This window comes from Pundamilia nyererei, unplaced genomic scaffold, assembly GCF_000239375.1.
Source record: "Pundamilia nyererei isolate P.nyererei 1_Seehausen unplaced genomic scaffold, PunNye1.0 scaffold00047, whole genome shotgun sequence".
NCBI classification, from domain to species: domain Eukaryota; kingdom Metazoa; phylum Chordata; class Actinopteri; order Cichliformes; family Cichlidae; genus Pundamilia; species Pundamilia nyererei.
In genome coordinates, this window is record NW_005187448.1 from 3,497,464 (window position 1) to 3,507,767 (window position 10,304).

The 10,304-nt window shown below is 41.6% G+C and overlaps 1 protein-coding gene across 1 annotated transcript in view; it reads left to right on the forward strand.

Moving 5' to 3' along the window:
* The first annotated feature begins 510 nt into the window (after window positions 1-510).
* Window positions 511-10,304, forward strand: part of mapk14a (mitogen-activated protein kinase 14a) — a 14,890-nt gene continuing 5,096 nt past the window's right edge. Inside the window, exons 1-4 of the mRNA XM_005732689.1 lie at window positions 511-928; window positions 3,249-3,378; window positions 3,461-3,519; window positions 8,197-8,308. Of these exons, the coding sequence (XP_005732746.1) occupies window positions 810-928; window positions 3,249-3,378; window positions 3,461-3,519; window positions 8,197-8,308 (420 nt within the window). The 5' untranslated portion in view covers window positions 511-809. The remainder of the gene's footprint in view (window positions 929-3,248; window positions 3,379-3,460; window positions 3,520-8,196; window positions 8,309-10,304) is intronic.

Sequence of the window (10,304 nt, forward strand, 5' to 3'; positions counted from 1 at the left end):
TGCATTTTCTACATTAAAGGTCTCTCACCAGGACGTGACCTCTGATGCTGCCTTCAGGTACTTTTTTAAAGCTCACTTCACAAATAAAAATAAATAAATAAATAAATAAAGTTGTTGGTTTAAGGACGATAATTATCGTGTACATTTTGAGTCAAGCGGATAAATATGGGTTTTTAGTGGATTTATTGTAAAGTAAACATGCTACAGGAAAAAAACACTGTTAACTCTTAATGTTACATCCTGTTTAATCGGGTGGTATAACTAAGATACTTTAGTCAAGTACTCTCCAATTCACACGGAAAGTTCATACCTTTTATCCATTTAAACGGAATTATTTTCGATATTCTGCAGATTAAAATGCTTAAGTCACATTCATTTTTTTATTTTTATTATTATTTTTAATCGTCTAACACCGATTAGTTCTCAGAGTATTTTTCCTGCACTACCTGAACGCAGCACCGTTTCAGACGTCGTCCGCACAGCTGTCCCAACTTTTTTTTCTTTCTTTTTCCCGCGAGATTTTGCGCCGTTTAGCGAAGCGAGTGGGGTGAAATCTCGGGCGAGCGTGAGAACCAGCAGGGTGAGGAGGAACAAATAACGTGGAGACCTGAAAAGTGTGTGCACACATTGCAGAACTTCACAAGAAGGCAGCACGGTAACTTTAAACGACATCAGTTTCTCCGGGAACGAGAAACTTTTCGTTTAGCGCCACTTTTTTTGCACTTTGGTAAAGTTGAGCTCTGCGCGGCTCGGAGTCCCCCACCTTGGAGCAGAAAGTCGGTCGGTGGTCGGCAGTTGGTCCTGCAGGAATGTCGCGACCAGAGAAACACGATTTTTATCGAGAGGAGGTGAACAAGACGATATGGGAAGTCCCGGAGCGGTACCAGAGACTGACCCCGGTTGGATCCGGCGCCTACGGATCTGTCTGGTAAATCGCCTTCCTCCAAAAAGTTCAGTTAGGTGAAGTTAGCCTGACTTGTCCATTCATTTAGACGAGGCCTGCGCTTCACAAGCTAATGGCGAGCAAGGTGGAGCCGCGGTGTCTGTTTGAGCAAGAAAAGCCCAGAACTTGCAATCTTTGACGTGTTACCGAGTTGTAATTATTAAGTGCTAATAAATTCCTGGCTGTGAACTAAGTATAGAAAGTCTGATCCACATGCACTGATCAGTGTGCATGTTAAGAGTCACACAAGTGTTCTGGTCTCCTCAGGTTACTCCGACCACATTTGTTCTGGATAAAGACATTTAATGCACATTGCACCGTTAGTGCAACAAATATAGCTGCTTGCTGCTAGGTAGGTTGTTTGAATTAACTCAGTCCCTTCATATTGACGATGTGAGCACAGCTTCTGGATGTTTTTCTTATTAGGAGCACAAGTGGAAAGTTGAGATGTCCACTTCACTGATCTTGCATGGATAAAGAAAGCCAGAGTGCTGTAATCTAAAACAATGAATAGACCGATAGATTGACTATTTGGCTATTTAAAAAAAAAATCTATAATAATAATAAGTGCAAACAGTTTTCTGTTTAAGTCACTGTGATGTTAGTATCTTTTACTTTTGTGGCTAACTTTAAAATAATGACTGAAAATGATCAACAGCTGCTAAAACCTCCCAAGTTGGTTGCTATGAAAACCAGCTGCTGTCTTCATGCAAATTTGATAGGCAGCCTCATCAAAACCTTAATGTTCTCTCAGTGTTGCCTTTCACTCTTGATAACTAGTTATATGTTAGGGAGCCCTGCAGTTAATGTTTGATACGTTATATACAAATCTGCAGCTCAGAGGTATTTGCATGCACAGCAGATTGGAGATCTTGCCTCTTGAGGGTGGGTTTCCTTAATGTTGCCTAGCGGCAGTAAGGTCATCTTTGGATGAATGGACCCTTTACATAGGTTTTTAATTAAATGGATTGTGCTGCTGATACGATCTGGGACACAACATAGTCGGTGGTACACTTCTTTTAGTGAGCAGATGTTTGTTTTGCAAATGGAAGAGGACAGCTGTGCTGTTGCTGGGCAATAGGATAATCTGTTGCTGGTCAGATTACTGTCAGCTCGCTGCTACTGCTGCACTGACTGTGATTGTTTTTATTATAACAGTGCGCTGGCTTATATTGTTACCAGCTACGTGATGACTTCAAGTTTACTGTAGCCAGTAATTTGAAACTGAAACTGAACAGCATGCTCTAAACTGTGTGGCAATGACGCACACCTGAACCCTGCTGCAGGTTGGTGGCTTTATCAGAAGTCGACTCCCATATCATCATACCTAATAAATCGAACGAGTTAAGGAGCGTCTTTGTCCAAGAAGCTTGCACAACTGAACACTGTTATGCGCAAATTGCTAAAGGACATAGTCTTTTTTAGATGTGTTCATACCACTTAAAAAATACTCGTTTTGTTTCGGTGAGGGTGCTGCCTAGATAGTGTCTGCATTATGTAAGACAAGGGATGACTGCACTGTTTTGACTTCCTTCAATCAAACACGAAGTCCTTATGAAGGAGCTGACGGGATGATTTAATATCTAATACAGCTGTATGTGGGATTTACATTCCTGCATGCTCTTGAAATGGGTAAAAGCTCAGTGCAGCAGTGTATGTAGGGAAGAACAGTTAAGGTGACTCAAATATATGCTGAGGAGTTGAACCAGAGACTAGAAAGATGCTTCGAGCCCTCTGTTTCTTGCTATGATGATAATCCCTGTATCCATTTTTATTATTAGGTTGGCATTGCTATAGGTGGTTTCTTTGTTAACCTTTAATATCGATTGATGTTGATGTGTCTGCGGGCACGCTGGTGTCCCCACAGCAGTCACACGAGGCCATCCACAAGCCGTGACTCTGTTTAGGTGAGTTAAGCAGGGGTGGGGTGGGTGTTGCTTTTGGGTCAGAGACAGTTGGTTTTCAGAGCGGGGGATATGCTGCTGCCAGGGCTGCTTGCAGTCTGCTGAGAGATGGCATTTTCTGCTGATGTCGTGCTTTCCCCCCCAGCCTTCAGCAGCTCTTCCTGCAACCTACTTTGGTTTTTTGAGAGCAAACTCAGACCCAGACTGAGCCACATGAAACGCTTCAGTACCTCTGCCCGAAAAGGACGGGCTTGCTTTGATTAAAGCCACAGTCTTTCCGTGTTAAATAAATGCTGATCACTTGTTGGTTTTATGATCTAAATTGGTGTATGCTAAAAGTTAAGGTGTTTTCCCCAATGAGATTTAAGCTCACATGTATGCTTTTGACTTTTTTTAAACAGCTCCGCCATTGACATGGAGACCGGTTTGAAGGTCGCTGTGAAGAAGCTCTCTCGGCCTTTTCAGTCCATCGTCCACGCCAAAAGAACCTACAGAGAGCTGCAGCTGCTTAAACATATGAAACATGAAAACGTGAGTGACTTGTCTCTCTTCAATTTGATCCGCCTGTTAAGCTTCAGTTCTGAGCTTAACAGTGTTTGTCTCATTCTTGCAGGTAATTGGCCTCTTAGATGTCTTCACCCCTGCCACCTCTCTGAAGGACTTCACCGACGTGTGAGTCGAATGTGCTTCTTTATGTTATCTTAAATTTAAAGTATCAGGGCTTTTGCATAATTTAACAGTGATGTGAAGCTCAGCAGCCTTGAGTTTCTCAGCAGCCCACAATCCCGACTGTTCCTGGAAAACACCTGGAGGCACGCCAGGAGACTGAAAACACTGACAAACATTCTTTAGACTCTCTGCTATGTTAGTTATTCACTCACTGGCTGTAGCCAGCCTCTTCATCACCAGCTTCCTTCCTTCTGTTTCCTGATTTCTGGTTTTGTGGAACATGTAGTACATGCCCTGGTTTACAGAAAAACAGGTAGTTATTGTTTGTTGATGTTAAAATCTCTTGGAAATTGGAAGTGAACAGCTTAGCAGTGACTCAGCATGCAGTTGTGCGTGCTGCCTTGCTTGTTATTGGTGGCGTGTCACTCTGTTTTTTCTTCTTCTTTCTTTTTGTTCTTGACACTCAAAGTTCAAACTGTAGCAGATTCCAGGGAGCACCTCATCCAACAAGTGAATGCTTAGAGTCACTCACTTATTTATGATTTCATACTGAAAATGTCCCTGTATTATTGACCCATCCTATTTACTTCATTATCTGAACCAAGCGATACTGGAAGCATTATCGCCAATATCTAAAATTCATGAAGGTCAGTGTGGCAGCAAACTGCACGTCCTGGGAGCATACAGCGGCTAAAGTAAACATTGAAAACAACACCAGTTTTCTAAGTAAAGTCTGAAGGTGCTATTGACATGTCATTTCTCACCAGATGTTGGCAACAATCCACACATTCAAAGAAATCAAACCATAGATGTCCATAAATTCACTTATATGTAACAATAAGAAAAAATAAAGAAAAAAGCATTGAACACATGAAGAAAAGGAGGTGTGGAAAGTCATGACACCGGCTAAAATGTATCAGTAGTTAGAAAGCAATCCTGCTATTGGTGCAAATTAATATCAGCTTGTTCAGTCCCAAGTGATGGCCTAAGGTGTCACACCGTAAAACCAGTGAGCTCTCTCAAGACCTTTGCAGCCTTACTGTTGTAAGACATGATGCCACTGATTACAGAAGACTTTCTGAAATACTGAAGCTTCCAGTGAGCATCATGTGTGGGGCTGTTTTTCAGCAACACATCACTGGCACGCTTCATATAAGGATCACTGGAGAAATGTAATGACACATTATTGATTATGAAGATGAAACGAGGGTGGATGTTTCATCGCGGTAATGATCTCAAACATACAGCGAGAGAGGAAAAAATTAAGCTGCTAGAATGGTAGCCAATCATCTGACCTGAATCCAATTGAAAGTCTGTGGAAAGAACTAAAGCCCCGAGTTCACTGAAGGGGCACACAGTGCCGTAATCACCAGCAAAGGCTTTTGCAAGAAATGTTAGATAAACTTCAGTAAGCATGTTCAATACATTTTCCCTGTGTCATTTTTCATTGGTTGGTTTGCATGGATAGGTTGTTGGTGAGATTTTCATGTCAATGCCACCTTTACAGATATATTTGGTGACACGTTTAATGTTTGTTTTACCTACTTTATATAAACTCTTAACTTGGTTCTCGGCTGCATCACAAACCTCTAATTTGACATTTGCTACCAATTACTTGAAAATGTTGGACATTTGCACTGGGCTCTCTATTACTGCTCTACTGGCTGAAGTAAGAAGCAGTGACAAATATGGAAATAAACTCTATCCACTTGTGCAAAGATAAGTTTGTTGGGCAGTCTGTCCTGGGATTTCCCCAGGAAATTATTTGGCTGAGACAGTAGGTCAGTCAGCTCTCTGTGGAGGTGAGTAATTGGAGGGTGACTAAGTCTAACTATGCAATAATCAAATGAATTAATTTATGTAGTTTTCTGTGAAAGTGTCTGTCCTCAGTTTTGTTAAAAGTTATGTGTTACTTTTGCATCAGCTTTTTAATAAAATTTTAAGTTCATATAACTAGAGTCCTTAGCAACAGGGAGTCCTGCAACAGAGCCCTGATCTCAACATCAGTCAGTCTATCAAGGGTCATGTGAAGAGAGCGGAATAAATGAGACTTTTTCCTTGGAACACCAAACCTCCTTTGAAGAGCATCATGTGATTTGAAGTGCCGTGAAACTTGCATGATGTTGTGTTCATAGTGCAACACACAAGCTAGATTTTTTTTTTTCCATAATCATTTGGAGGTATATCACAGTTTTATTCTTGTAATAATTTATAAGGATCATGCAGCCTGTGTTTGGTCTCAGGATAGAAGAAAATAACAACGCTGTGTTCAATATTTGATCTCAAGCTTCTCTGACAGCTCAGTCAGATCACAGTTAACACAATTTAAATTCAGAGTGTGGAAAAGGCTTCTGATAGATGACTCAGGCTCATGCAGAGATTTGAAGTGTAGTGAAGTTTTCTCATTTTTCATCCATCATCTTCCCGAGTATCTCCCCCTCTCTGACGTATTGTCTGCACAACCTTTTGAAAGTTGATTAAATCTTTGTGCAATATTTTTCCTAAACTTTTTTTTCCCCCTCTATGATATCGGACATTTAAAATTGCAGCGGTACAGCAGTGCAGTGGTTAGCACTCTTGCCTCACAGCTGGAAGGCTCGGGGTCTGAGCCTGTGGGTCGGCTGGGGCCTTCAGAGTGGAGTTTGACACTCCACACTTCCTGTGTTGCAGTTTTCCCAGTTCTTCAGTGTCCTCTCAGAGTCCAGAGAGTATTGGTAGTTTTTAAATTGATTACAGGGGGGTAGATGCCATACCCTGCCTCTTGTAGGGATATGTTCCAGCCTCTGATGACCCAGTTGGATAAGTGGTTAAGAAATTGGTTGGATGAATTGCAACAGACTGTATATAAAAGATGGGCAGAGCCAATATGACATCACTCATTGCTTTCTAAATTCTGCATTTTGAAGCATCACTGCTGGTGTTTAGGCACCAGCGTGTTAAATTTGTTTTGAGCCAGAAGTGACCATATTTGGATGAGAAGGTCGAGTGCAGGGTTGCCAGCTAAGGCGTGTGCGCTTCTTTGCCACAGAACAGAGGGACTTTTAAACTTAACCAAAACCTAACAGTGAAAGAAATGCTATAAAAATCACTTTATAAGAATCGGTCCATTTACCATAAAGTTGCAATGAAGGGATAAAACACTAAAAGAGGGTAAAACTACTTTCTTATACTTGGCCATCATCAGGTTTTCAATGTGTGTAAATTTGGAATTTTAATATTAAAGTCTTAAGGATTATATTTATTTATTATTTTTGTTTATTTTTTTGCTTTTTAAGTCTCCAGTGGCCCCTTTAAGAATGGCATGTTATTTAGTTATTGATTTATTGTTTTGTTAGCATTTATTTCTTAGCCCAGAGGCTGTAGTTTGTGGTTTTCACTCATTAAAGTCCATTAGGTCTTGGTAGGTTTATGTAAACACGATTCATGTCCATGCAGCATCATTTCAAACCACATGTGCTCATCTCTGCTGCAGGCTTGCAGCTCGAAGTGTGACGCACTGAAATGTGGAATAAACTGTTTGCAGTTGCATTGCTTCTTGGGTAATGTAGGCACAGGGCCTTTGAAAGGGAAGACAAATGTATGACTAACAAAATAAGAGGGCCCACAACGCTAAACTGCTGAAGTAGACTCATTGAAACTGAACACTTTAATGACTTGCTGGAATTTTGTATTCATACTTCGAGTGGCAGCATCTGTGTGCTGTTGTAATGGAGAGCCGTCCACTCAAGAAGCCCTGCCCTCCTCCCAGAAAAGCATAATGATATGGAGGACTCGAGGCAATGCAAGGTCACACATGTAGAGCACACGTAAAGCTTGGACCCCTGTGGGAAAGAGAACAGGGGGTGAGTCAGTGTGCTGGCATGCCTTTTGCAGTGTTTGGCACTGTTCTCCAGTGCATATCTGCCAAACGCTGTAAAGTTTCTGCATGCAACGTAAAAATGTCAACTGTGCAGGTGCTCTGGGTATGACCCTGAGACTCCTCAGCGCTCTAGCCATGCCCCTCTTTCTTTAGGAGAGAGGAGAAGAGAGGTCACTATTCATATTTTATATACGTGTTTGTATCTATCCCCCCCCCAGGCGAATGAACTTAGGCGAGTGTCTGTGTCCTTATGTCTGCAGCTGAGAACAAGTTCAAGCACAACCAGATGGTATTTTAAGCCCTCGTTCTCTGTACTGTGTGAGAATAGAAGAGTATTCATGAAACGGGTATTTGTTGTGCAGCGGACTGACGAAGCAGCACGTGGCTCTGTGAGTTTTGGCTCCAAAAGTGCTCGTCTAGCATCCCGCTGCAGACTCCTTCCATAAGTGCTGTTTGGGCATTTTAAACAGCTTTGGGATTAGATTTGAATTATCCACTGATGCAGTACTATTAAGCCCATTTATCTGGGGTGTGTTGTTAAATGACATTCCATTTGTGAAGGGCTTGGCCTTTCGGTGCCTCTCGAGAGACGTGAGAGTGAAAAGAAGTAGCAGCTAAACCGGTTTAAGCTCACATAGCCATATGGGGAAATTAGGCACAGGCTGCAAACAGCTCTGAAATTATTAGTTTGGAAGTGCAAATACATTTTATGACATTAGTATTTTTATTTTATAATTTTTTTTAATGACGTGAGAAACACTGGCATGGCTTCTGACACTTGTCTGTTTAAGCTGGGACAACAATCTTTTCTGCTTTGGCAGGTATCTCGTGACTCATCTAATGGGGGCAGATCTCAACAACATAGTCAAATGTCAAAAGCTCACCGATGACCACGTGCAGTTTCTCATATACCAGATCCTCCGAGGATTAAAGGTGAGCTTAAAGGAATGATTGATGTTGTGGAAAACGTGCTTATTTCTTTCCTTTTCTTGAGCAAGATAAAGATTGATGCCACCCTCATATCTGGTCAGCTTAGCAAATGCTAGAGTCCTAAGTGTCTGCTAGCTAACCTGGGCAAGCAAAATGTATTCGTATAGCACTTTTCAAAGACAAAAATCAGAAAATGCTACACAATAAATGCAACTCTCCCTTTCCTGTCCTTAGTGGTCGGACTGTGTTGGAGATTCTAGTGAAATCTCTTCAGGTTTGCTGTGGTTTAGAGCAGGGGTGTCAAACGTATGGCCCGTGGACAATTGTATCTGGCCTGTGAGATAATTTCATATGTCAGTTATTAATGGCCGGGTTGTATGTAGCAGCCTAATCTTCAGCCCTGCTGAGAATCCATGCAGGCAGGGATGGGACTTTAATTTGATGGGCACACCATGTGGCCAAATACATGCAAAGACAGACTGGGATCATACCATTATTGAAAGAAGGAAGGGGGGCAGACGTTCCAAGACGACAAGTGTAGTGGTACAGGCCGGGTAACCAGAGAGACGGGGCAACCGGATTTTAATGCAAGCGTGTTGGGGAAAAGTGATGAAATGAATAAAATGAGCAGCACCTGGCTGCATTTCAATGATATTGAAGATTACAAAGCTTAGCACAGAGCCATGGCTCAGTGTCCGAGTGTCTGACAGGCCTGAATGTTAAGAAGTTTGATCTGCTGCTTACCACAAACAGCCTCAAGCAGAAATTTTGGACTTTTAACTTTATTTTCGTAGGTTTTACAGCTTTTCCTACTGATAAAAACTTCCCTTATTGTCATTCACACTACGCAAAGTAATTAAGCAATAAACATTTAACCTGTTGAACCCCATCAGGGGGGAGAACATCTGGTTTAACGGGATGTACCGCCAGATCTGTTATTTAAACACAGACACCTATGGCATTCACAGAAAGGTCAGAATGTCAGCAAAAAGCCCATAAAACCATTTCAACAACCACCTAATGGCTAAAACAACAAACGATTAAAAAACAGGTCAACAGATTTTGCAAAAACATGTAAACACAAAGCGCAGAGCCCCCCTTCTGTTTACTGAAAGTCACCATCTCTCAGTTTGGTCTCTTTGACCAAAACTCACTGAACCAGAAGCAAAAGATGACATTTGAAACGCATTGTAATGAATTCCCTCTTACCTCTGCTGTGATAAAATCCTACTTCCTGCACAGCTTTGTCTCTCTGTGTGTTTAAAGACCGCTTTCTCATCAAAAATCTTCTTTTTTTAATGTCTTATTCGCTTGGTCACCAGTCTACCATTGTGTACAGTGTTGTCGGCCGCCAAGGTTAGAATCACTCCTGAGTTCCACCTGTGTGTACTTTCAGTGATGAGGATTTTACTTATTGTCTTAACTGTGTTCAGTTACAAATCATGTTTACTCAAGCTTCACTGCTCTTGTTACGGTAAAAACGAAATTGGCAGATAGCGTCACAGATGAGTTATTATTTGTAATAATAGTTAGTTTAGGTAAACAAGTTCTTTCTGGCATTCAGGCGGTGCTTATACACTACACCTGTTCTGAGGTACTAGGAAAAGGATTTCACCTTTGAACTGAGATGTGTTTGTGAATCTGCTTTGGTCCGAGTGGCGTAAATGTTGTCTTCAGACCGATCTTTTTTTGTGACTGCATGACAAAGCACCAACTACAACTGCACCACAGGTGGCAGAGGTTCAAGAAGTATAACAGGAATGGTGACTCGGCTCTTGTATCTACAGCTGTCCGTGTCCACAACAGAGTGTAATCAAGGCCTTAGCTGCCCTCCATGTTTCCATTCTCTACTGTAGGCAAAGATGACCTTCTCCTAGCGCCATATATTTAATGTACAGATATGAGAGTGGTATCATTATATTATCTACCTCTAAGCAAGGAGTTCCTTCAGTGATTCTTATCTAATGTTTTTACATCGTGTCCTGTATCTCCTGATGTG